General features: G+C 37.5%; 1 protein-coding gene across 6 annotated transcripts in view; it reads right to left on the minus strand.

The window, feature by feature from the left end:
• LOC129739159 (syntaxin-binding protein 5) overlaps window positions 1-26516 on the minus strand; it is an 82859-nt gene that overhangs the window by 25744 nt on the left and 30599 nt on the right. For 5 of the 6 annotated variants that reach the window (XM_055730569.1, XM_055730568.1, XM_055730566.1 and 2 more), the window contains 12 exons: window positions 22275-22372; window positions 21953-22141; window positions 21757-21891; window positions 20787-20850; window positions 20413-20696; window positions 20023-20183; window positions 19493-19955; window positions 19347-19425; window positions 13379-13495; window positions 13102-13244; window positions 12844-13030; window positions 12259-12613 (listed from right to left, as the gene is read on the minus strand). In XM_055730569.1, the coding sequence (XP_055586544.1) occupies window positions 12259-12613; window positions 12844-13030; window positions 13102-13244; window positions 13379-13495; window positions 19347-19425; window positions 19493-19955; window positions 20023-20183; window positions 20413-20696; window positions 20787-20850; window positions 21757-21891; window positions 21953-22141; window positions 22275-22372 (2275 nt within the window). The remainder of the gene's footprint in view (window positions 1-12258; window positions 12614-12843; window positions 13031-13101; window positions 13245-13378; window positions 13496-19346; window positions 19426-19492; window positions 19956-20022; window positions 20184-20412; window positions 20697-20786; window positions 20851-21756; window positions 21892-21952; window positions 22142-22274; window positions 22373-26516) is intronic. The other variant, XM_055730571.1, reaches the window with a different exon arrangement.

Raw genomic sequence — 26516 nt, forward strand, 5'->3', positions numbered from 1 at the left:
CAGTGAGATCATCAAAAAAGGCTTCTGAATAAATTTTACTAGCGAGGACTGCAAGGTTGTGAATACATCCACGGGGGATGCGGTCGCAACGGTCTATGCTGAAAAGCAAACTGTCGAAAAGATCAAATGCTTGCGAACTGATAACAGCACTGAGTAATGTGGTAAGCAGTTTCAGCATTTTTCGCAGCGACACGGCATACGGCACGAAACGTCGGTTCCATATAACCCGGAACAGAACGGTCTTGGCCCATACGTTCCAAAGTGCAAGAGAAGGAATTGGGATCGAAAATCAATTCCATGCGTTTCAATTGGCTTTGCTGAGTGCTCGAAAGGGATTCGAGTATTGAATCCTGACAGGGTCAATTTTTCATCAGCCTAATAGATATCGTTGTTGTTGACAAGAGAGAAGTGGCGGAATCTCAACCAAGTGAGTCGTCTCCAGATGTGGTTTTTGACGACAACAATTATGGTCGACAGATGACATCGATCAATGAACCAACGGGAAGCGCTGTTCAAAGAGATCCAGCAGCATCAGTGAAATGAATTGTACGTGAATTGTCCACAGAGAGAGAGTTTCGAAGAAGCTCCGGAAAATCCAGAACAAGATCGTTGGGTCGAAGAAATGCAGAGCGAGTACCAGGCGTTAAGCGATAACGGGATCTGGGAACTGGTTAACCTCTCGTGACCGGAAAACGTTGAAAAATAAATGGGTTTTCAAGCTGAAGACGGATGCAGACGAATCCATAAACTGATTTGAAGCAAATTTGGTCATTAAGGGATACTCACAGATCAAAGGTGTGAACCGTGACGAGACATATCTTTCTGTTGTTCGCTAAGCAACGGTACGATATCTGCTGACGTTTGCAGCCAAACAGAACCTTGTGGTACACCAAATGGATGCGCTGACGGCGTTCCTGCAGGGAGAACTGACCGAGGAGATATTTATGGAACAGCCAAAAGGATTTTAGGACGAAAAAGCACCAACGACAGTTAGAACGCTCCGGAAGGCACTGTACGCGCTCAAGACCAGTCGTGTTTAAATAAAAAGCTACGAAAGATGAGTTTCAAACGATCCAAATACGACACGTGTGTTTATCATCCGGCCATGAATGGTAAATCAATCATAGTTGCAGTTTATGTGGATGATTTCCTCATCATCCCATCGGGATGAATTATCCAATAGGAACGAAATCCCATAATATGTTTTTCAGTTCGATATTGGAGCGTTCTCCCGATCCGCCGGCAGTGTTCTTAAGGAAGATTAAATACATATTAGGATTGGGACGACAGTTTTAGGGCGCGGCTGGTGCTTTTGCGTGAGGACGTTGTAGTGAACCCGGTTTTGCTGTTAAAATTGGGAGAATATTGTGATTTTCTGAAATACGTACAAAGTGACGCTGGAAATTTGATTAGATTCTCACACAATTGCTTTTTATTGGTGCGAGTGAGAGGAAAAGCGTATGGTTGAAGAAAGTGTGTGAAATTGAAAGAAGTTTCCAAAGGCGTTCGGTTTTTGTTTAATTGAGGAGATTTGGTCGACGAAATCAAGTTGGAAAACAGGTTACATCCAGGTCGATGAGGATCACAGCCAGCTAAGCAGAGCACCTGCATTTTTGGTGGCAGAAGGAATTTGGTGAGCTCTTTCCAATTTGTATATTTTCTTCTCTTTCTATCTTCTGTTAGTTAAGAACGATGCTGCTGCCCTAAATACCGTAGTGGTGAATAGCAAAAGTTCAGACGGACGAATGTCAAAGTTTCATTCCGCGTTGCCACAATTTCAAAATTTATCAAGTTGGACAGTCATTATTCAATGTAACTGCAAATTTTTGAAATCATTTTTCATTCATTCTAGCTGGTATTGCATTTTTACTTTAAATTATTCTATAAGTGTCTAGAAATTTTGATTTGATAAAAGGTTGGATTATATGTTGATGTTTTTTTTTTTTTGTCCTTTTTCTATTTATCGTATATTTCATATTGATTATATCATATATTTCACAAATTTTAATAGTCTATATTATTACATTATATTTATATATTTTCTAGAGGGATGGCATCTGGGGATAACCCGAAGAAACTATTGCAAGCGGAGTGGTAGCCAACCATTGCACGTTTCTGAAGGTTGGATGCTTTCTCTCGACGAACCATCGGCCGTGGAAGCCTTCGGGCCAACCACACAGACATAGGCAGGTCCTTGCTACCGATGGGGGGCCCTTACATACATACATACATACATGATTTCCTCATCATCCCATCATTTTCATAATCTGCTGACTTCAAGATGAGTGACTTGGGTCCAGTGCAATCGATCAAGAACGGTATACTGTCGAGTTGCTTCAAAAGTACAATATGCTGGATTGCATTGCAACACGGTGTCCAATCCACTCGACATGAGTCATCGGCTCACCAAGGAAATGTGTCCCAAAAGGAAAGGGAAAAAAAGAAGATGATGGATGTCCCATATCGAGAACTTGTTGGTGGTCTTCAATTCGTAGCACAATGTTTTCAGAGGTCGGCATTAAAACGCTATTCGCTAGTTAGTCTGCTACATTTTTGTTTGTATATTATGAGTTTAGCGCCAAACCGAATAGCGACAGTAGGACTGGCAACGCTGTTTTACTAGCGAGATTCCTGTCATTTGCAGGTTTGTTATTCTTTTCTCAGTCCAGTAGGCTATTTCAATGTAGAACTCGAACATTGTTTGCGATATTTACTGTACATTTTCCCTAGGCCATCAATCGCATGCTTTATGTCTCCTAGGAAACTTTCGATGCGTCGTTATTATTTTCAACGTCGCGACGTATGCGACGTGTCGCTAGTAGGCAAAGCTGCTATGATTTTTAGCGCCCATAATTTGGAATTGTTCTGCATGCATAATATTTACACCCATAGAAGAGGTTGCAAAAATCCAATGCCTATTTTGCAAATCTTTGTGCCGATAATGTGCTGAAATGTGCACTGTGCCGAAGACGATATCTTTGAAAAAGCACTACTAACACAAGGACTCGAGCTCCCAACCCAACCAAAATAATGCATGACCACTACATTCAAGCGAAACAAGAAAAACATTTTATGGGATTTCTTTCCTATTGGACAATTCATCCCAGAAACAAGAAGAAAAAAACCACAGCGCAGTGGGGAGAGTCGAACTCAAATCACAAACTTTATCGTCTTGCCAGTCTGACATCTTAACCAGTGTTTTATTTGAGCTTCATGCAGGTCGAGGGATATTTGTCATAGGCTTTCTGCCACCGATCAATCACAAAAACGGTGGCTTCCTGGCGTTTGGCCGCCTTTCAATGAAGTCCTTCGTCTTGTGATGGAAACGGGAAAGAGAACGGGAGTGAAGGAAACGGGAAACCCATTGAATGAGAACTGTCCTTTGCTTACTGTCTAACTTAAGGGGGCCATAGACTACACCACATTTGTACAAAAGCGATGGAATTCGATGAAATTTTGTCACTGTGATTACTATTTTCATAGTGTATGGCACTGTTTGAATGACCGCACAAACCGTTTGAGTGGAATCGGTCGGGATCGAAATTTTTTGTACAAGCAATCCTCTGTGGCATGGTGTATGGTGCTGCTTGTACAAAACTCAGGCCATTTACTCAGCCTCAACCGGGATGGAGAGGGTTTTTGTTGTAGCTGTTGCTGTTTCCGTCAGCATTCGTTCGTGCTCGCGTGAAATATGTTTGTATCATGTGTGGGCGATTGTAGAATCAAACAATCGTGGTGGAATTATCGAATTTGCTCAAGCCATTTGTGTTGTCTATGGCCCGCTTTATATACACACGCTACATATACACAACTTCTAAAGCCGGGCAGCTTGGCCGGTAGTTGTTGCCGGTGGATTGAATTGAAGGAATGTTTTTTTTTTTGTTGCATTTGCTACACACGCACAGTGCTCGGTTCGCTGGTTGCCTATTTATTTCCATTCTTCTTCGTCTTGTGATGCGATAGGGAGGGACGTGAAAACGTTTTTATTTGGTTTCTTTCAGACATACGCAATTCAGTTACGCTGGGAGTTCAATGCCGGTGGACGCAAATCGAATCAGCACCGGTCGCGTTATATTTATGTACCAATGATGCTATGTAATTATTTACACGCCATTGGCACAGAGGCTGAATTTTGGGTGTACTTTTTAACTTTGGGACCATTCAAATATTACGTAACGCGTTAAGGGGGGGGGGGGGAGGGGGTTTAGCAGTTTGTTACGGTTTGTGAATTTTTGATAGAAAATCTGATAAGAACGTGTTACGTAGGGGGGGAGGGGGGTGGGGGGTTGAAAACGACCGAAAATTGCGTTACGTAATATTTGAACGGCCCCTTTATTTTTGAAGAAAAAAAAACTCCATCACCTTATAGAAAATAACATTTATCAGCATTCCTGCTTGAATAATTGCACCTAGTGGAGGTAGTTCATCCGTTATTTCAACAGAAATCTCCTAAGAAAATAAATTTGTCAGCATAAAAGTAGCGGACTAAGGCCGATGACATAGTGAATACGATGCGATGCGATGCGGCGAATGCGATTCAATGCGGTGAACCACATTTGATGAAAATGTATGTGAATCGCTTAAACCTGACATATTCAACGCGGCGAAGCTAGGGTGGTCGGATTTACCGGTTTTTTTTTTCAAATCCGGTATTTCGGTACTTGTAATTTATAAAACCGATAAATCCGGTAACCCCGGTATTTGTTAAAGCATATCGAATTCATAAAAATGTTTAGTGTAAAAAAAAAAAATTGCAAAAGTAATGTCATAAAATGCTCAGAATTTATAACACAATACACAGAAAGAAAAATGTAATCTTACATTGCACGTTTTCACATCATCGCCACGAAAAATATGAAAAAGAGTAAAACATTTAAAGGCCAAGATGAACTTTACATGTCACCGCATGCGAAATTCAGCGTCAACGTCAGTTTGCCAATTCTGTTTTGTTTTCGTTCCTATTGGATTCCCAACGAAGGCGAGCTACATCAATTAGCTTGCAATTTCATGTAAATCTTAGCATTCGCAACGTTCGACCGTATTTTGTTGTACCTGCTCGTGTGCTGTTCGCTTCTGTTCAATTCGAGGTTGTGCATGCTGAGTTTTAATGCAAGTAAGTGAGAAATAAAACTTAATACCCTTCTAATTATTGTAGTATATCAAATGGTCAATTTTATTTGTTCCAGAAAAAATACCACTTGAATTCAACGAAAGCTCGGGCTACCCCAAGTGCATGACAACTTATTTTCCTACCAGCATGTCAATTGCCGTTGCCGTCGTCGGGGGAACAGCATCAAAAAAACCGGTATTCGTGAAAATTTATTGAATACCAATTTTTCTTGTTAGGATCAAATAAAATGTAAAATCTCTTATTGACAAATATCGATGCTTTTCTTATTGGATAAACAACCATACCAAAAAGAATGATTGGAAATGTAGGTTTACAGTAAACAAATCAGTTGAAGGCGATGGGAAGTTTACATGAATTAAGCCGTATTGATACATGTAAATACCCGATTCCCTTCTACCCATGCAGTTGCATGTAATGTTACAAGGATTTTTCTAACTGTGTAGATTTATCAACATTTTCGATTGAAAATTTTGTTATTGTGTCTTTAAATTATTTCTATGTCACAAATCTTTCATCGTCCTCATGATAATCATAATATTTATCATCGTTATTTCCCTACTATAAAATCGCTGTGAGGTTGCAGAAACTAAAGAAGTTTCATATAATTTCCAACGAATTTTTGTCCTGTACTCTGTAATACAGTATTCAGAGTTAAGAATTGATTTTACAGATTAAGTAAAAGTTTTAAAACGTCTTTCATGAAAATGATATATAGGTACACAAAGATTTTATGGTAAAAAAAAATATTTAATTTGATTCGGCAAAACACAAGACACTGTGACTAAGTTTCTGGTTGACTCACATAATGACAGAATTTTGTTGTTCAAATTACGAATGTTTTTTTCCCCGCAACCTAGCTCGTGATCGCATTCAGTTTGCCTTTCGAACAAATAGGAATATAAATTTATTCAAAATCCAGTCAAAATTCAGCAATTAATATAGTTATTTGTATCTGGTCCATACGTTTTTATTATAATACTGTTGCAAATTTTTACAAACTATGTTAATGATTTGTCTAGAAAAAAGAAAATGCTTCAACAGCATTAAAAACAAAAAAACAACAGAATTCCATCAATATCCGTGAAAATATTAATAGATAATAAACAATAAACATTTTAACATTTGTTTAACTGTTGACTCTGTTGAAACATTTAATGTTTTAAAACAAAGTAGGAAGTATTCAGTTTTCAACATTTTTGGTTTTAAATTTTAAATTTTCGAAAGCCCGGTATCGCTTAGAACGATTTTTATAAAATTGGCCTGTTTATAGATAAATCATTTTTGCATTTTTTGACCAAATTCCAGTTTTTCAATGAAAATACAGTGATTATTGTGAAGCAATCTTACTTGTAGCTATATCTTTTCTACAGTCATTGTATACTTGAAAAGTATTTTAATGTTGTGGAATGTTAGTTCGATAGCTGAACTGAAATGTTTAAAATTTCATGAAAAAATATCATCGAAGAGAGAGATGGCATTGACAAAATGTTTTTTCTGACGCCACTATAGCTTTAATCCAAAAAGTTACATGGACAAGTTTTAGCAATAATCATATCTCACATAAACCTTGCAGTAAGGTTTATTGTGCTTAGATTTCGAAGCTGATTGAATACAATTTGAATATTTGTACTCATACATATTTGGTTAAAAAAACATTTAGCTGTATCAATTTTATTTCAATGCCAAAGAATAATGAAAAATTTACCGGAAATACCGGTTTTTTACCGTCTCAAAAGCCGGTATTTCCGGTATTGGAAAATGAACGGTTTTACCGGTTTCGGTAAAACCGGTTAGACCACCCTAGGCGAAGCAGATGTCAATTTGTTCCGCCGCTCGAGTTCGCATAGGCTGTTTCCGTAAATTCGCATAGCATCGCTCTCACTTTGTCATTGGCCTAATTAGCGATTAGCGATTTAACGCCAGACACTAGAAAAAAAAAGCATGTATCAGCATGCTTCCTTGACTGATTACTTTTGGCGGATTTTGTCTATCCGCTAGTACAAAAGTTTGGTGAAAAAATAAATGAAAACGATAATTATCTGACAAAAACGGAGCAGACAAATTACCGATTAGCGCTTTAATGCCGAACACAAAACTTTTACTGTTAACCAGGTGAGCAGTTTTTACAGCAATCCCGGAGAGCGGGAGAAGCGCATTGGCTTGCAGCAAAGCGGATATAACGATATCTGGAGGGCTTCAAGCAGATGAAGCTCACGTACAACAGAGACGATAATTCGGATTTCACCGGTTTTATTTAGCGATGCAGATATGGGAAATGATCCGTATACACGACGGTCTGTTAGCGGTTACGTGTTTTTATCAAAACGGCGGTGCTGTTTCCTGGAACTCGAAGCGACAGTAGCACGGAGGCAGAGTATGTATTGAGGCTGCTTATTCAGTTAGTCATGTGACATAACAAATTTCATCTCGTAGTGCTCTGGGGGAGGAAGACTGAATAAAAAAAAGAAAAAAATCTTTCTAACGTCAAATTTCTCTCCTCAATCTACCGACCAGTGCAAAGATTCAAAATTTTACTTTTTTATTTGGTGATTTTCAATAAAACTTTTTTGATGCTGAAAAGCACTTGTTTTGCATGAAACAATGATTTAATTAGGTTTTGTTTTGCTTTGGAAAATTCTTGTAGGCGTATTGAGTCGCTTAAATTTCGTTGAAGTTTTTGAAGCTGATAAATAAAAAATGTTTGATTATTGGTTATTCTAAAAATAGTTTAAATAACAGATTTCGATTTTGGGTAGATCCCATGGACCGAACAACATTTTTATATAGTTCAAAGTTTATATTTAAGACAGAGTTGACAGAGTTGACAGACTGGTATTGGATAATCTAGCTGGTGTATTCAATTTCGATGTTTACTTTTGAATCTGCAGCAATTTACTCAAAAGACTTGAATTTAGTACCTCAACAACTGAGTTACATGACTCGCTACACCAAACTGATCATCGTAAGTTAAAATTTGAACGATTACAAATCTTTTCAACAACTCCTGGCTTTTTGCCGAACAGTAAGAAAACGATACAGAAAACGATACAGCGAATTTCAGTCTTCCTCCCCCAGGTAGTGCTGACCCCAGTAACGCCTTCAGACTAGAAATGTTAGTTCACATAAACTGCGCCTGAGATGAGCTTCATTTTTTAAACATTTCGTATATTCATTTATCTTGAAATATTTTACAAAAAAAGATGTAAAAATGCAAGGAAATTTGATTGAAACTACCTTGTGTTGTCGAGATTAATATCAGCTATTCCAAACATCTACCAAAGATGATACCAACAGTGATAGCGCAATTTTATTATAGCAAGCAACCCTGACCGTTATTGAAATACGAATAGAAAAGAAGTTTTGAATTTATTGATATTTTAAAAACAATTACAAGAAAACATCGATGTGAAAAAACACGAATTGTAGAAAATAAAGACATAATTCGAACAAAAAAAGATAGACAGAAATTTCGTGTTCACTTCCGAACTGTAGTACATTTTTCGTGTTGGAACCTTCCCATTGCGTGATGAAATTTCCGATTCCAGCCACGCCGACCTACATCATCTGACCTTTCATGAGCATCCTCCATTCCTCGCTTCTTCACGGGCTTCTTCACCGGGACGCAACGACCCAGGCTTTACGGAGACCTCGGAACCCTTCGACTCAGTCGCGCTGATTCCAGCCAGCGGCATCAGTCGTCTCGGCCCTGAGTTCGATTGCGGCGATGAGGTTCTCCAGCCTGCACAAACAGGCAAGTATTCAACTATCGTCGACCTTCCCCTTCGTGATGGATTTTTCCGTTCCAGTGAACGTCGATCCGGTGTGTCTGTCGGGTCACGAGATCAACTGAATATTTACTACCAAAATGTCGGCGGTATCAACTCCTGCGTCAACGAGCATCTGCTAGCCACCTCATGCTCCAGCTACGATATTGCTTTCACCGAAACCTGGCTGAACGACAGAACCCTTACCAGTCAGGTTTTTAGCTCTGACTACACAGTGTTCCGGCGTGACCGAGGTCCCCACAACAGTACTAAATCCACCGGCGGGGGTGTTCTCATTGCCATCCGATCCGGTCTTTCAGCCACTCCAATCGACGACGAATCATGGAACGATCAGGAATTAGTGTGGATCCGTATCGATCTGGGTACTCGAAAGCTCTACGTTGGGGTTTTATACTTACCTCCCGATCGTGCCAAAAGCGCTGTCTTCGCAGAGTCGTTTTCCCGCGGCCTTTCCCGGTTGTGTTCCCTTACTGTTCCCGAGGACGACATTCTTATTATTGGCGACTTCAACCTGCCCGGACTTAAATGGTGTTTCTCCCAGTGCGGTTTTCTGTTTGCGGATTTACTACGGCCTCTAGTTTGATCCTCGACTCACTCAGCACAGCAACTCTCCGACAAATTAATAGCGTGGAGAATGAGAATGGTCGCTTGCTCGATCTCTGTTTTGTTAACGACGGATCCCAATTGGCTACGATTGAACTGGCTCCTGCGCCTCTGGTTAAGCTTGTTCCTCACCACCCGGCACTGCTGCTTTCGCTTGAAATCTCTGAAGTTGTGACTCCTATCAAGAAGCCGGCATCCTTTTTTCTCGATTTCAAGAACGCCGATTTTGTCGCTATTTCACAAACGCTTGACGCCATCGACTGGAATTCTGAACTCGAATCTTGCGATCCAAACGCCGCTGCTATGAAGTTCTCCCATATCATCAACTACATTATCGATCGTCACGTACCAAAACGCTCAGCAGCCCCTGACCTACGTGCTCCCTGGGTCACGAAAGAGTTGCGACAGATGAAAGCACTCAAGAACAAAGCCCTCCGCTACTACTTGAGGCACAAGTCTCTCCACGCCAAAAACCAATATCGCAAACTTAACGCAGCTTATAAAAAAGTATGCACGCGTTGTTACCAGGGCTACCTTATCCGGATTCAGAGTGGTTTTAAAACTAGACCTAAATCGTTTTGGCAGTACATTAAGGACCAACGGAAAGAATCGGGCTTACCGTCCTGCATGTTTTTGGAAGACAAGTCGGCGACCTCGGACCTTGATATTTGTAACCTCTTCGCTGACAAATTCCGTAGTACCTTCGATTCTGGTTCAATATCTACGGACCAGTTGACTGTGGCGGCTAATAACGTCCCACGTCAGAGCACTTCATTCCATCACATCGTAATCGATGATGATACCATCTTGAAGGCAACTGCTAAGCTGAAATCCAGTGTTTCTGCAGGTCCGGATGGCATTCCAGCGACTTTTCTAAAACGCTATATATCACATATGCTGACTCCTATAAAACGAATCTTCCAATTATCGCTCACGGAATCCACGTTCCCTTTAATTTGGAAAGAGGCTTACATGTTTCCGGTCTACAAAAAAGGTGACAGGAGGAACGTTAACAATTATCGCGGTATTTCTGCCCTATGTGCGATCGCCAAACTGTTTGAGCTGGTTGTATTAGATCCATTTTTCTCGTATTGCAATTTTTACTTCTCTAACGAACAACATGGATTCATGCCCAAACGTTCTACGACTACAAACTTGTTGACGTTTACATCTTTCGTGCAAGACAGTTTTGCCAAGGGATCTCAAACCGACGTAATCTACACCGACCTGACCGCAGCTTTCGACAAGGTAAACCACAAAATAGCCATAGCCAAACTAGATCGTATCGGTATATGCGGCTCCTTACTGGAATGGTTCCATAGCTACCTGGTAGGACGGAAACTTATTGTACGATCAGGTGAATCATTTTCCAATCAATTCCCTGCCTCTTCTGGAGTACCTCAAGGGAGCCACCTAGGACCCATCATATTCCTGATCTACTTCAACGACGTGCTGCTGCTTCTCGATGGACCAAAACTGGCGTATGCCGACGACTTGAAATTGTTTCAATCTATCAACAGCCCCGAAGATGTCAACGTCTTGCAGAGCCAGTTTAACATCTTCACCGCCTGGTGTGATGTTAATTTCCTTCCCTTGAACCGCAACAAATGTTCGGTAATTTCGTTTTCACGCAAGCGGCTACCGCTATCGGCTGATTATTTTCTGGGAAATGAGGCAGTTGCACGAGTTGAGCATGTGAAAGACCTTGGTGTGATCCTGGACAAACGACTGGATTTCAAGATCCACACAAACTACATCGTCGATAAAGCTTCCAGATGCCTGGGTCTTTTATTCCGCATGACAAAAGACTTTAAGGACATTTATTGTCTTAAAAGTCTCTACTGCAGCTTGGTTCGATCGACCCTCGAATATGCCTCGGCTGTATGGTGCCCCTACTACCAAAATGGCTCGGAGCGTATCGAGGCCATCCAGAGGCGTTTTTTGCGCTTTGCTCTCCGGAACCTGAACTGGCAAGACCCGTTCCGACTTCCCAGCTACGAAAGCCGCTGCCGCCTTATCGACATCGACACGCTGCAGGCCCGCCGGACCGCAACACGGGCCTCTATTGTTGCCGATCTGCTTTCGTCGAGAACCGACTGCCCTGCACTGCTAGAAACACTCCAACTCAGCGTACGATCCCGAGGCTTGAGGAATCGTAATCTTCAGCTCTTTGCTCCTCTCCGACAGAATAATTACGGAGCTAATACAGCGGTAATTGGTGCAATAAGGACGTTTAACCGCTTCTCCGATCATTTTGATTTTGACGTTTCGAGGGAATTATTCCGAAGAAGAATCCTCAGTGCTTTAAGAATAGTATAGGGTAAATTCCGTGTAATTGTAGTTTGTCTTTAATTTTTAACCTATCATTTGGATCAATATGTGATCTGTTGATGAAAATAAATAAAACAAAACTGGGGTTCTCAATCATCTCAATGACAAACTTCCCACAAATTAGTAATCGAAATATCATTACATTTTGACCAACAATTCCACTATGATCTTGAAAAATGTATTCAATAAATATCCTGTTAGAGCCTTATAAATAGGTTAAAATATAATATTGTTTTTGGCTGGTTTTAGAATGATCGGTGTTTTTTCAGTTGGTGTTTTAAATCGCTAAAGTACTTCAGTATTGCATAAGTAAAAGAAAATATTAGAAATCGAACATGCGGTACTTGAATGATTCGCGACTTAACATAACTTTGTTTGAATTATACATATAACGGAAGATATACTTACTTAACTTTTTGAAAATTTCTGTAAAATTGAATATTGATTTTTTCTCCATTTTTAAATTTTTTTGCATCGTTTTTGCAAGTTTTTTCACTCTTATGGGAGGTATAGGCGCAGTCGCGCAACAATCATCAATTTCATCGCTTTCCGATTTAGTAATGACTGGTGCAGGTGATTGTGGAGGAGCTGTGTTGATCTCATCATCAAGTTTAGAGCTCCCGGAGGCACTATGATCACTTTGGCAGATACTTTCTCGTTTAACAATGCCGGGTGATTCAGTTAAGACACTTTCAACATGTTTTGTGTCGTCAGTATAGAAATCTTCAGTAGCCTCTATAACATCTTCCGATAAGCTCTGTCGCTACATATTAGTAAACAAATCATACGAACATAATGTAAAAAAAGAAAGATGGTAAGGATAAAACATACAGAAAAATAAACCTGTTTTTCAATTAAATTAAAAACTTAAAGTCTTATATCTTACAATTTAAAACCAATTGAACAGAAATGAATCCAAATTACAAAACAAACGCCAAATGGCGCTGCACTCACAGTTCATCGATCGTAAATTTCTTTAATCTACGGACTTACTTGGTCTATACTCGGTGATCTGATCTGATCATCTTTCATCTGCATACTCTCCAACCTTTTGGGACTTTTTGGAGTCCTAGATAATATATCCAGAGATCCATATATTTCTTGTGTAGACATATTTAACAAACAAGTTTTCTGTACAATATCAACAACAGACAGTCCGTACTCATTACCATAAGCCATTCTGCAAAAATAAAAGATGCAAAGAAAATCAGAAAGTAAATAAGTGTTCTTCAACTACGAAGAACTACTTACAATCCGAAACTTGAATTTAGAGTGAGGGCAGTTATTTGACCAGGTTGTGTGCCTTTTGACCATGATGTTATGCATACTAGTTGAGCTTGAAAACCTGGTGGTTTCTTCTGTGGTCCGCTTTTCACTTTTAATGGTCCGTTACACTAGAAAAAAAAAACAACATATTACTATTAATTCTATTGTATATTTTCAAGTTTGCATTTCATCATATTTCGCAAGTACTCAAAGAGTTCCAGTATCTATAAGGGAAGTGCCGACTTTTTAGAGATGTACATACCTTCTTTTCATTTTCCAGGGAATCCGTTTGTCTAGGCAGTGATTTTGGTATAAATTCGCATTCAGGACTCGCTTCTTGTTCAACAGCATTTTCATAAGAAATTAATATTTCTAGAACCTACAAATAGAAATGAAATTTGCAAAATTTTCAGAGCAGACTCTTCTGCATTCAACGCACAATTTATGGAAATAAAATCGCATCTGAGTTCTAGAACAATATTCCTTCTTTTGAAGTTGTGCAACAAAGAATTCAGTTTTCCATTCAAATTCCTTATAACAATATATAAAAAAAACTGCAAAAATAACACACCTCCGAGCCTAAATTTATGCCTATGTTCCAGTGAGAGATGTGCTGCCCGTAATAGACTTAGACTACATGTTTGAAATTTACCTTTCCCAAAAAGCTATTGATCTGCGTGTATAATTCTTTTTTATATTTTATGAAGAGATTTACCACCGTTATGTTTTGTATGTTGCTTTAATTTGTCGGCCTTAGCGATGAAAAGTGATGTCCTTTTAAGTAGGGACATCTAGAGATTATGAAATTTTTATATAGATGGATAGAAGGTTAGATGAAGTGGAAGATGGTGAAAAATGAGCGGGTAGAATTTATTTAGAAGCATTATCATCACATATCAAATTTTTGTTCCTCACGGGCCCACTACTATGAAGTGGTAGATACAAATAGAGTTGCATCTACCACCACACATTAGTAGGCCAAGCGTGGTCCGCCCCACAAGGGAAAACTTGCAGTGCGGACGAACATATTTCACTTCATCTAACCTTCTATCCATCTATATAAAAAAAATCATAATCTCTAGATGTCCCTACTAAAAAGGACATCACTTTCCACCGCTAAGGCCGACAAATTAAAGTAACATTCTTTTTTGTTTTCATGTTTCCCTATCTATTTTCTCTTCTATTCTGAAAAAGTGATGACCTAGATTTAAGTACACAATTTTAAACAAACAAAACGATTTTGGCTTCTTGAAGCCTAAATGTTAAACTGCATGGTGGCCAGCGAGTTTCCATTCCCGGTTTTTTCGTTCAAGATTTTATGATCTTCACAGTTTGAAAGTACATGAGTATTTATAATTATCAGGGTTTTTAAACCAAAATAAGACTTTTTTAAAGTTGTGCAAATAACGGTGATGTTCGTTTGGATTTCTTTAGAAAATAGATTAAGATGGTTTGAATGTAAAGGATTGAGAAAATAATTGAGGCCCTTAGAATCAGAGAGATGAGGTGCCAAAATCGTCAATTTTAAGTTTAGTACATATACCAATCGATTCTTCATATTTAAAACCATATCTGCCGAAAAACTATGATTTTTTTTGATAATTTTGTCAACACTTTTTCGGTTGAATTAAAACGATGATGTCCTAATTAATATTATTTTATCGCACACAGAATTTGACTATAGAGCTCAGGTTTCAGAATTCTGAAATTTGAAACATATGTGATCATCAAGATGAATTTAGGATCTGTAAATCAAAATTTAACAACTTTAAGTTTGGATTCATGATTTGAATTTTAAGTGATTGATCCTGATTGTTATTTTAATTTATTTATTTTCTCTGCCATTTTGAGAACACAATCCGCTAAATTTTATTCCACCTAATTTTAGTTTTGATTTTCGTCTTGAATACTGAGTGAGCTTTTCATGATATAATTTCAAACTTTGGCATGTTCATCTAAATTCTGAGTCTGAATAAGCAATTCAACCAGAACAATTTTTTTAACATTTTTTAGTCAATAAAGAATGCGATTACCAATAAAAGCGCAAAATGTTTAACAGAATTACACAACAATTTGGTATCTTTTCCACCTTTTGTGCGTTTTATTAATGAATCATGTAACATGATGGCCCCTCATTTTGAATTTTTCTGTTTTATCACATTTTCCTCCATATTATCTTATGAATTCCCGACTTTCGAAGGTTAAAAATTAAATTTAATTGTAATAAACAAGTTTTTCAATCATGTGGATTAGTTCTTCGCGCTTTTGGCGCTTGTCAAAAATTTGTAAATTTTTAAATGTAGAAAAAATGTAAATTCACAGAAAATAAAAACCTCAACATTTTGGAACTCGAACACTTCAGAGCACTAAAAGGTATACGAAATTCTCGTCCTTTGACCACGTTTGTCCATCTCCATGGCAATTAGATCCCAGATTTAAAACTTCTCGTTTTGGAATGATTATCAATTGATATCATGTCAATTTACAACATTGTTATACAACATGATAACATCAATATTGAAGCTAACTTAATGAATGACACAAAGAAAAGATGTCCGATTTCATACAAGAGTATTTTTTATTCACATTTCAACAATCATAAAGTTGATAAAAATGATCAAAATAATAAATATAACGATACAAATACAACAAATCATTGCATTGATATGATCAAAAAGCTTATTTACTGACCCTCGGAGCCAAAGGGTTAGTAACGCGTAAAAGCTTATTTCGAGAAAACACGCTTTCAAGTGTTTGTGTTATTTCAATTTCCAAATATTTTCGAAAATTTGTATTTTTCTTTCAAGCGCAAAAGCTGTGGCAAAAGTATGCAAATAAAATTCTAAAAATCTGAAAAAATCACCCAATATAAGTTTGAAAAATGAAAAATCGGTTGGCATTATAAACCTAAAATCGACCATTTTTACTCTTATAACCCTTTTGCTTTGAGGGCCTCAATTGAGCTTTCATCAAAGCAGTTTCCCTATTACGCCTCAAGAAGATGACGTCATTTATCGAGAGATTTAAAGCATCAGCCCAATCAACTTTGTTGTCCAACACCCGCTTCATTCAAAATAAGCAGAAGTAATATTCCCTCAGTTGTCAGTTTCATTGTTTTTTAAGTTGTTTGGAACAGTACATTCTTCAATCTCATTTTAATACATTATTTGGACTATAAGGTTATTGGGATTTTTACATGGGGATCGTTCATTCTTCTTGATATTGCCGCTTGAAAAACGCTTGCAACAAAATTTTATGAAATTTCTTTAAAAAAACTTAACTTATTAATTATCAACTAAAACACACAAAAAACACCCTATACTGTTTAAATGACACAGTACATAATTATATTTTATGATAAACTAGCTGACCCGGTGTGCTTTGCTACACCTTCAAAATTTTTTGAAACTTATGGTACCTAGTTATTTTACTTGTTATTTATTTGCACAAAATTTTAAGTTCTATTTTAATATCATTAAATTCTTTTTTCAAAATGAATTTGCAATTTTTTTTTATTTTGAAATCTTAAAAAAATCTGTATATCTCCCCTCTGGCAGGAGAAGGGGTTTTCAAACCATCGAAGAAACATTGCTTGTACACAAATTTGCTCCCATGATAATTTAATTCTATTTTCTCGATAAGTTTTCGAAATATTAAACAAATTTTCCCTCTATATCGTTTCACTGATTTGTGGTAGTGTTGCTAAACTACCGGAAAAAAACATATCTTGAGCTCGAATACCCTCTCATGCCAAATTTGGTTTCGATTGATTTATTAGTTGTTGAGTTATGCTATAAAATTTGTATCGGAGCCGCTCTTCCTACCTATCCCCTACCTGGAAGAACAGGATCAAGATTGAACATTCCGTGTATTCAAATACACTCCTATGCCAAATTCTTCCCCAGTTGCTAAATTGAATAATTGATCCATTTGTTAGATAAGTTTTTGGTTTATGCAAAACAATCATAAATAAGCTTCCGTCTTCCCTAACTGCATTCTCAATTGAAGGAGAAAGAAGTCTCAAATAAGCTAATAACCATTTTACGTATCCATGCCAAAGCTTTCCCATGCCAAAATTGTTTCCATTTGCTTGATTAGTTCTCGAGTAATGCGAATAATTGTAAAGGAGCCCCCCCCCCCCTCCCCCTCTCCTTTATATCACCCCACTGGAAGGAGGTAGTAGTACCAAATATTCACAGAAACCTTCCCTGTGCTCAAATACCCTCTCAACCCAAATTTCGTTCCATATGCTCCCTCCTTAAGATTTTCCGACTTGAAGGACGAAAGGTTCTCAAAATATCATAGAAACATTTATCGTAATCAAATACCTTCCCACGTCAAATTGGGTGCCATTTGCTTGATTATTTATCCAGTTATGCTAAAAATTGTAAAGGAGCACCCTCCCCACTTTCTATATCCTCACTGGAAGGAGGGAGGGGTACCAAATATTCATAGAACTGTTTATCGTACCCATATACCCCTCCTAGCCAAATTTGGTTTCATTTGCTCGAATAGTTTTCAAGCTATGCAATAAAAAAGTGGTTAAAGGCCCCCCCCCCCTTCTTCCTGTATCTCCAATGGAAGGAGGGAGGGGTTTGAAATAATCATAGAACCATTTTTCGTATTCCACTACCCTCCTATGCCAAATTTTGTTCCATTAGCTTGATTAGTTTTCGAGTTATATGAAAAATTGTAAGGTAGCCCCCCTCCCCCTTCCTATCATCCCACTGAGAAGATGGAGGGGTACCAAACATTCATAGAAATATTCCTCGTTCTCAAATACCACCCCATGCCAAATTTGATACCATTTGCTTGATGGGTTCTCGACTTATGCAAAAAATTGTCTTTTGTTTGGGAAGCCCCTCCCTCCCTTCATGAGAGAGGGAGGGGTCTCAAATCATAATAGGAACCTTCCCCTGCCTCCAATACCCCCACCTGCCAAGTTTCTCGCAAATCGGTTCAGTAGTTTTCGAGTCTATAGGGAACAGACAGACAGACAGACAGACAGACAGACAGACAGACAGACAGACAGACAGACAGACAGACAGACAGACAGACAGACAGACAGACAGACAGACAGAAATTCATTTTTATATATATAGATTTCAACAAAATTGTTTTAAAAAGTGCCTTTTAAAAATTACCCAATTTTGTCACTGTCCCCAATTTGTCACCCTAAGGCCTCGTTTTCACAAAATTTCTTATTGATGCGTGCATAATGAAATGTTGTACACATTATAACAGTCGGAAAAATCGAGCAGTTGAAGCCATGATGAATCAGGTAATCTAGATTCATCATGGTTGGAGTTTTTGTCTCCCTAGCCTAAATTCACCTATGGTGGAAAGAGAAGCATATTGTTTGCCAGATTTGACAACTCATTTGAAAGCTCCAGCAGATCCTTCAACTGTTGCTCAAAGCATTTGCTTATACCGTATTTGTTTTCTCCCCTCGTTCAGTGTTCCACCGTACCCGATAAAAACAAACACAAATCGTCGCCAGTGTATTGGGGGCCGTTCACTAATTACGTAAGCACGATTTTGGAAATTTTCAACCCTCCCTCCCCCGCTGGTAAGACAAAGTAACATATTTCAATTCCCGGTCCCATTTTCAATTCCCGGTTTTACCGGTTTGCTGGCCATCCTGAAACTGGGAATACGCGGGCCGCATGACCATCTCAGAAATTATTTAAAAAAACATAGTCACCTTAGATTTTCATGTGTCAGCACACATTACATAGCGTGTTACATTATTTTACTGATTTTGGCTGCGGCCCGTCAGGTCAAATAAAATTTCTATGCGGCCCTCACACCTCTACGAGTTTGAAATGCCCAAAAGGCATGAGCTTTAAAATGAAGAAATTACAAAAAAAAAATGAAATCGCTGTCATGAAGATGTTTCTAAGACTTAAAACTATTATCTTTATTTATGTTAATTTCATACATGGATTCAATTAACATTTTAAGAGATGTATTATCGTAACATTTTAGCTTTGATGTCTTTGTTTTCAACAATATTGATTTAATTTGTTGTCTCGAAAGAACAGAAATAAACAATAAAATTTATTCCAAAATTTTAAAACGAGATTGGTGCTGGAGTTTTAATTTTCAGTTGTAAATTGTAAAAGAAATAGTTCTTATAATATTTTTTTCAATAAAATTCAAACACAGTTCTCTCCTTTTTTTAATTAGACTATAGAAATTATCTTTTGTTACTAAACCAATATACTTACTATAATATCTCCAGTGCTCTCGGCTCGCCTAAATTTGAATAAAACTACATGCCCACTATTAGTGGCTATACACAACTTCCTGTTGACACGAAATAAAGAATGTTGTTATGTTTCTGAACAGTATATATTTTCTGCAAACTACTAACCGTGATTCAGCACATAAAGATATAGCTGAAATGGACAAAGGATCATCTTCCCCAGCATCTATAGATCTCACTCTGGATTTCTCAAATATTTTAGAAGTTTTCAATTTATAAAGCACTTGTAATGTTCCGGCACTTGAGTCCCAAAACTTGATGGAACCATCTTGATGACCAGTCATAACGATTTCCGAATAGCTACAAGAAGTCGGTTGCCATTCGCCCCCATTGATGGGCCATTCACGTTCCGAATAGCCAGAGCGGCGGTTGGATGTGTTCCTCCCCACCGAATAGAACGCGGGAACCAAGTCAGATGGGCAATCTGCTAAGTATGTACAACACGTAACTTGTGACTCGTGTATATCCATGGAGTAAGGCGATTCAAAAGTAGGATATCCAGTTGTCAGTAAATCAATAAGTACTAAATCATTCTGCAATAAAACAGCAACGGCATACGGTTCTTGTAAATCTGAAAAAAGAGTTGAAAACATGGGTAAATATAAGCATTACGCATTTCTGGATTCAGCCAAATTTACCGCTTTCCCAAGGACTTTCACATATCGTGATGAAATCAATAACAGGATGCTCCATTTCTAATACTGTTGTTGACTTGCCTTGAACTAATACTGTTATACAATGCGATTTACTGCTACATTTTTCCGTGGGCAGCCCACCAGAAAATATGGTAAATTGGTCACTGAAAAGAATGTATTTAAGTTATAAATCTTTTTCCTTTACTTTTTAAATTTCAAAATAGTTTAAACAAGTATTATAATAAGTATCCAAAAGTTACCAGAAAAGAGAATTTCTGACCAGATATTTTATTTCAAATTAAAATGTTTTCAAACTAACATATTAGAAGAAGAAATAATTTTAAGTGAGATAGCAAAGTCTTAAGAAAATGTGTGCTTAGTCTTTACACCTACCCTAATCTATTCGTTTTAACTTCCACTTTGTGTATTGCGTTGCATGTTTCGGTTTTTCCATCCTTATTGGTTTTAGCATGTGGGAAACCATGCACTAGAGGTTTAGTTGAAAGTTTTAAAGGCCACGTACACAAAGAACCATCCGTGTGAGATGTGATAAAGTGTTTTCCTTCGTAATGCCACGAACAGGACAGCAGAGGCTCTTGCGAAATCCATCGGAACTCGGCACACCTCCCTCGCATATCCCACAGGACTAATTGACCGGTTTCAAACCCTATGAGAAGCTGCAATGAGATGAAAAATTCAATGAAATAATTTGAAATGATTCCTATTATGTTCTTATATGTATATGTATATTTGCTAAACATATTTACCTTGTTAGCATCTAAAGGATTATCTGATAGATGAACTACCGCGCCAGGGTGTGTTTTCCTGATACTTTAAAAAAATAAAAACATTTTTATTTCTCATGTTGTATTCAAAGACCACAGCTAAGAACTAGTTAAAAACAATTATGAGCAATCGCTAATGTACATATGTACATCAGTCTTCTGAGTCATATCAAGCCAAAAAAAAACTTCAGTAATCACACCCGCTTTAATTATCCATCTTTGTGTTTCATGTAATTTCATCAATTTCATCATCGTAAGTATTTTGAACTATAATCGCCATTTCTATGTTTAACTATCTTTCTCGAAAAAAAAGGTCAACGAAACAGAGGCCTAATTTGTGCCCGTTTTTAAGAATTTACAATATTTTTTGAACATCGATTGTTAGTTTAATGATAATATTTTAATGGCATTGCGGCGAGATGAATTCTAAGGTAAAATTTGAAGACATTGTGAAATATAGATATAGGTGAATAGATGAAGCGAGTGCGCTTCGTAGAAGAAGTGAGTAGGCGGTGAAGATGTAAGCGAAGGGCAGTTTTGTATAGAAAGCTCAAAGCTGTCGATTAATCCTTTGCTGCGCGACGACTGACTATGGAAAGAGGGCGAAGCAATCGCAGTCCCCATCTACAGTCAGCCCAGAGTGGCTTAGGTGTGTATACATACCTACACACCTAAGCCACTCTGCGATTGCTTCGCCCCCTCTCCATAGTCAGTCGGTGCGCTGCAAAGGAGCTTTGAGCTTTCTATACAAAACTGCCCTTCGCTTACATCTTCACCGCCTACTCACTTCTTCTACGAAGCGCACTCGCTCCATCTATCCACCTATATATTTCAAAATGTCTTAAATTTATACCTTAGAATTCATCTCGCCGCAATGCCATTAAAATATTATAAGTAATCAACTATTATAACGGCGATAAAAATCTGAAACATTCTTAGTTTAAATACTTACGGATCAATCGCCTTGTTCCAGTTGATTATATATCCGCTTAAAGAAAACGAATCAACGTGTACAATGTGAGTGTTTCCCTTTTCAGTACCGACATACAACCATTTAGTGCCTACTGGAAGGTGCAAATGTGTTATCCTAAAAATATATACAGAAATAATGAGAAAAAAAAGAAAAACAAATCGAATGTACCACTCACCGTTCCCTTTGAAACTTTAAACTCTGTATCACCGATGGAACTTTCGAATGAAAATCCCATAGGTGCAAACTGTCATCCGCAGTGGCTGTTACTAGCAAGCCTTCGTTCACCAAAAACTCAATTAGATTTACAGCACACGCCGATTCTCCCTCATGGCGTACGTGAGCATCAACTCCAAATTTTCCCAATCTATTGTTTGTCGTTAAGGAAGAAAGTAGTGTGGTAGAATTTTCAACTCAAAAAATAAGATAAAATGATAAAAACAAACACCACTAATGTTTTACAGAAAACGTTTTATCTTTTAGATCTTTCTAAAGGATACATCCGAACGGAACCGGATTTGTCTCCAACGGCCAGAATTCTCTGTACTGGGTCGTATGCCAATGATGTCGGAGAGTATGGAAATCCATGTCGAAAAGTCTGCGAATAAAAATAGGAGAAAAACGCGTACGTCGTCAGCAAACAACATTAGAGAAAGGTTAAATTACAAGGAAAGAGATACCACAATTTATCAGTGTTTAAGTCGATTGAGTAAACATCTTTTTGAAGCCGCCTTAATCTATGTATTTTTTAGATACTTAAAGCACTGACCATACTTACTGGACACTCGATTTCGTTTTCTGGATAATTTTTCCAATAGTACGCAATATCGAGTTCAGAGTGCGCATCGATCGATTTGAAGAAATGCTATTCCAGGTAGGAAATGCCACCTAACTTTAAAAAAACAGACAATTTCTACGATAAAATCGGGCTAAACAGGTACATTATTCCTACAGGGAATTTTTGCCAAATTTCTTCAGGTTCATCACCTGCCGTCGGTATTGCGAACCTACAAAATCTGACGAAGACAATTAGACAGAAAATGGTTGAATTTTTTGTTCTAAGTGTCATGTCAGTGTGATCAGTGCTTAAAGGATAACTGTTGTTGCTTAACTATTTATTGGCTTCACCTCTATTACATAACCGGCCAAGTGTTGTAAAAAAATGTTTTTTTAAAGATCTATGTTACATGTAATAATCAAATCAGCTATCACTTTATATAATTCAAAATCTTTGTGTTTCAGAATAATTTCTATATACGGAATAATACGTTTATCAATCAAGCTTCTCCAAAGTGGTCTACGATAAGTTTCATAAAAAAAATAATGTGGTTTGGATCTGCTAAACCTTCACCACACGTACACGTTCCATCTGCGATGATTTGATTCCGAGCCAGATGAGCAGGAACTCGAGAATGGTTAGTGATGAGCTTGGACAGGACAAGGGTAACTGTATGACCTTTTTTTCGATTCACGTTTATTTTCTAGTCAAGCATTTAATAATTTTTAATGATTGTTTTTGCGACCACCCTACTCAAAACACAATCTGGAAACTTGTTACTCCACACTAGTGCACCTACATGTAAGAGAAGCGACGTCTCTAAACACAAAATTCCAATCGATACAAACAAACTGCAAAATCGATTCCAATCGATCTTAGGGATGAATAATCCAACTGGATGAAAATCCCAGAAAAAAAATCCAATCGATCCGAGCTTTTGTCGTATAGAGCTTTTACCTTTCTTATTGAAAACTCAACTAAAGAGAGTATTGTGATTGTTGTTGTAGTTTAAACAGATAATTTTAAAGCCCGTCATATTAATTTATGATTAGGTGCAATTTGTTTCACTGCTCAGATAGAAAACTATCTGATTGTTAATGAAATTCAAGTCATTCATACCGTTTATCGCGATCCTTCGGGCCTCGAATTCAATGTTTTATTTTTGTTGGATTAAAGGAGCGTTCACTTTAGAGCATGGGTGGCCAAACCGTGGCCCGCGGGCCACATGTGACCCTCCGCTGTTTTTTTGAGGCCCGCGAAGCTTTTTCCACGATTGTTCTAAGAATTGAATAATTCATTAAAAAAACACCTAGGTTTATAATACCTGCATTCGAAGCAGCGAAAACATATTCTTCAAATTTCACAATACTTGACACAGTATTTGTACTTTGCATTTACATTTAATGCAATAAACGTAAGTTGTTTGGTTTATTCATTGAAGTGCAGTGGTATTAAAAGTGGTCTCGTCCATTCTAGGAGTGTAGAAAATTAGTTTTAAATTTTAGTGGCTTGAACAGCATTACCTGATAAAAAGATCCTTTTTTTAAAAGTTCGAGATTTTTACAATATATACTTTAAATATTTTTTATCTTTGTAGGGCGAAGTTCTTACTATTTATCTAACTTATTTATATTTATTGTTAGATATCAACACAAGTTTAAAATAATTGAATATTAGTTTGTTGATATACCACATTATATTGTATATTAGCCGATGCTACCTATATCCTTAATTTTTCAAGTGTTACGATAAAATAATACATATCTATTTAACCATTGATTAAAAACCGCTAAAACATAATCTATTCGAATACAATTACTAATTCAAGTTTTATTTTCAAAACATCGTCAATTTAAGAATATTATCACCTTGTGCAAAAAAATTGTAAGCAAAATTAGCTTAAAAGCGATAACTTTTTAATAGCAGACACTGTTAAAAGAATATTAAGATGGATAACTTTAATCCTGATTTCAACTTGGACTAATTTTGTACTGTGGTGTGTAAGTTATATGACGTAGAAAAGTGACTTGTTTGATTTTTTTGTTAATAAATAAAAAAGTTTCTTTAAACTTTTGCTTAAACAAGATACAAGGATTTAAAAAATTAAATTCATTTTTAAACTTTTCATGGAAGCTTTAACGACGAATATTTATGAAGTTAAAATTAATTATTATGAAATTTTCAGAAAAACTACGATTTGAAATTTAAATTGAAATTGTTCTGAAATTTTCGATAACACCACATTTTTGAGCTTTATTGTTTATCAATGCCAAAAGACATACCCCTGTTAAACAGCTAATACCTTTTTTGTCTAATAAGATACGAATTTAAGGTCTTCGACAAAGTTGTACAGCGGGAAATTTCCTTTGAAGAATTTATAAATTGGCACAAAAACCATTAGCAGGCTCATTGGCACAGAAGAAATCAAAATGATGTAGATTTTTCAGTACAATATATTCAATTTCCCCATACAAACCTTAAAGTCCAAATTTACTCATGTAAACGTTACTTAAAAATTCTGCAAAAAATCATGGATGAGTTTTGGACCAAAACGAAGCTTTTGAGACCCCAGGGTTTGAGAAATTCAAAAATGACCCCAAATCGACTCAGTCTATTACATCATTGTTTCGTGTTCAGACCAAGGACTATAAAAATCGCTCACTCCTTGAAACGCACACGAAAATGCTTCGCCACCGGCTCGCTATTCGACGGCGGTTTCTATGCTGCTCGTATTAAAAAACATTCATGAGCGAGTCTGAGAAACGGGATCACGAGAGACTCGAATTTGCTTCATGAGAATTTTGATAACGAGCTTACTGTCTGTTTAGGGAAAGAAGTAAGCCAGTTCAGAGGAAAAAAAGTAGGAAGAAAAAAAAAAAAGGAATCTTTCGGCTCGTCCTTTTCAGAGGCACCGATCGTTTAAAGATTGGCTTGGCCTACACAAGTGCACACTGTTGCTGTTCTTGTTATTGATGTTCCTTCAAGCTCGTAGCCAAGGCGCCTACTTTTCCTCAATATGCATCCACCCGTAGCTGGAGGCACTCGGCTCGTAGCTTCAAAAAGTGACGCACATTCTTTCGTAGGAAGCAATAATAACAGCACTAGCAAGAAGCAAAACAATTCTTTTGGCTCGGCATATTTGCCTGAAAAGAATAATAACATCACCATTTTAATTGGATGTGCCGGCCGTATGCACACTGTTCTTCTTATTTTCCATTGGCGTCATCTTTGTTGCTGTTAGTGTTTGTTCAAGCTCAAGCTTTGCAAAGGGACGAAATTTTTTCCACGGGAAAGAATAATACCATTACTAACACGGCTCATGAGCGGGTTGGTAATAAGTTTCATGAATCGGCTCGCTGCTACGCAATCGTCGGGTTGATGCTAGATTTTGTGTGCGGAGAAGGAAGCTAGGGAAAAAGGAATGAGGAGCCTTGGTCGTGTTTTCGTTTTGATCGGGCTTGATTCGTGAGAACAGGAGATTCTCGCTCACACCTCATTCGCGTTCCAGGGCATTTTTGTGAGCAAAAATCGGAGCGATGCAGGCTCCGTCGCTCCTCTGAATGAGTTTTTCAATCCTTGCCTGTAAATACTTAACAAAACCTGTAATATTAAATTGTTTTCCTTGAAAGTTAGCGAAGATTCGTTTATTATTGCAGCAAATGTCCTGTAAAAAAGTTGTACACTAAAAATTAAATGTCACGTAATCATGTTTTCGACCTGTAAAATTACGGTAAATGTCATGCTGCTTTTTGTTACAGGACATTTGCGTAATTTTACAGGAAATATTTTTTGCTGTGTGCCAGTTGCCTCAAGATTATTTATAAGGTGAGTTGACACAATACTCGGGATTCGTGGCCGAATAGACCTACCGATGATTTAGACATAGTGAAATTGAAATTTCTAACTAACGAAATTATTTTATTTTTTCAGACCACGAAAAATCCTTTTTCGGAGGGTTGGCGTT

Source organism: Uranotaenia lowii, chromosome 1 (genome assembly GCF_029784155.1).
Source record: "Uranotaenia lowii strain MFRU-FL chromosome 1, ASM2978415v1, whole genome shotgun sequence".
NCBI lineage: Eukaryota > Metazoa > Arthropoda > Insecta > Diptera > Culicidae > Uranotaenia > Uranotaenia lowii.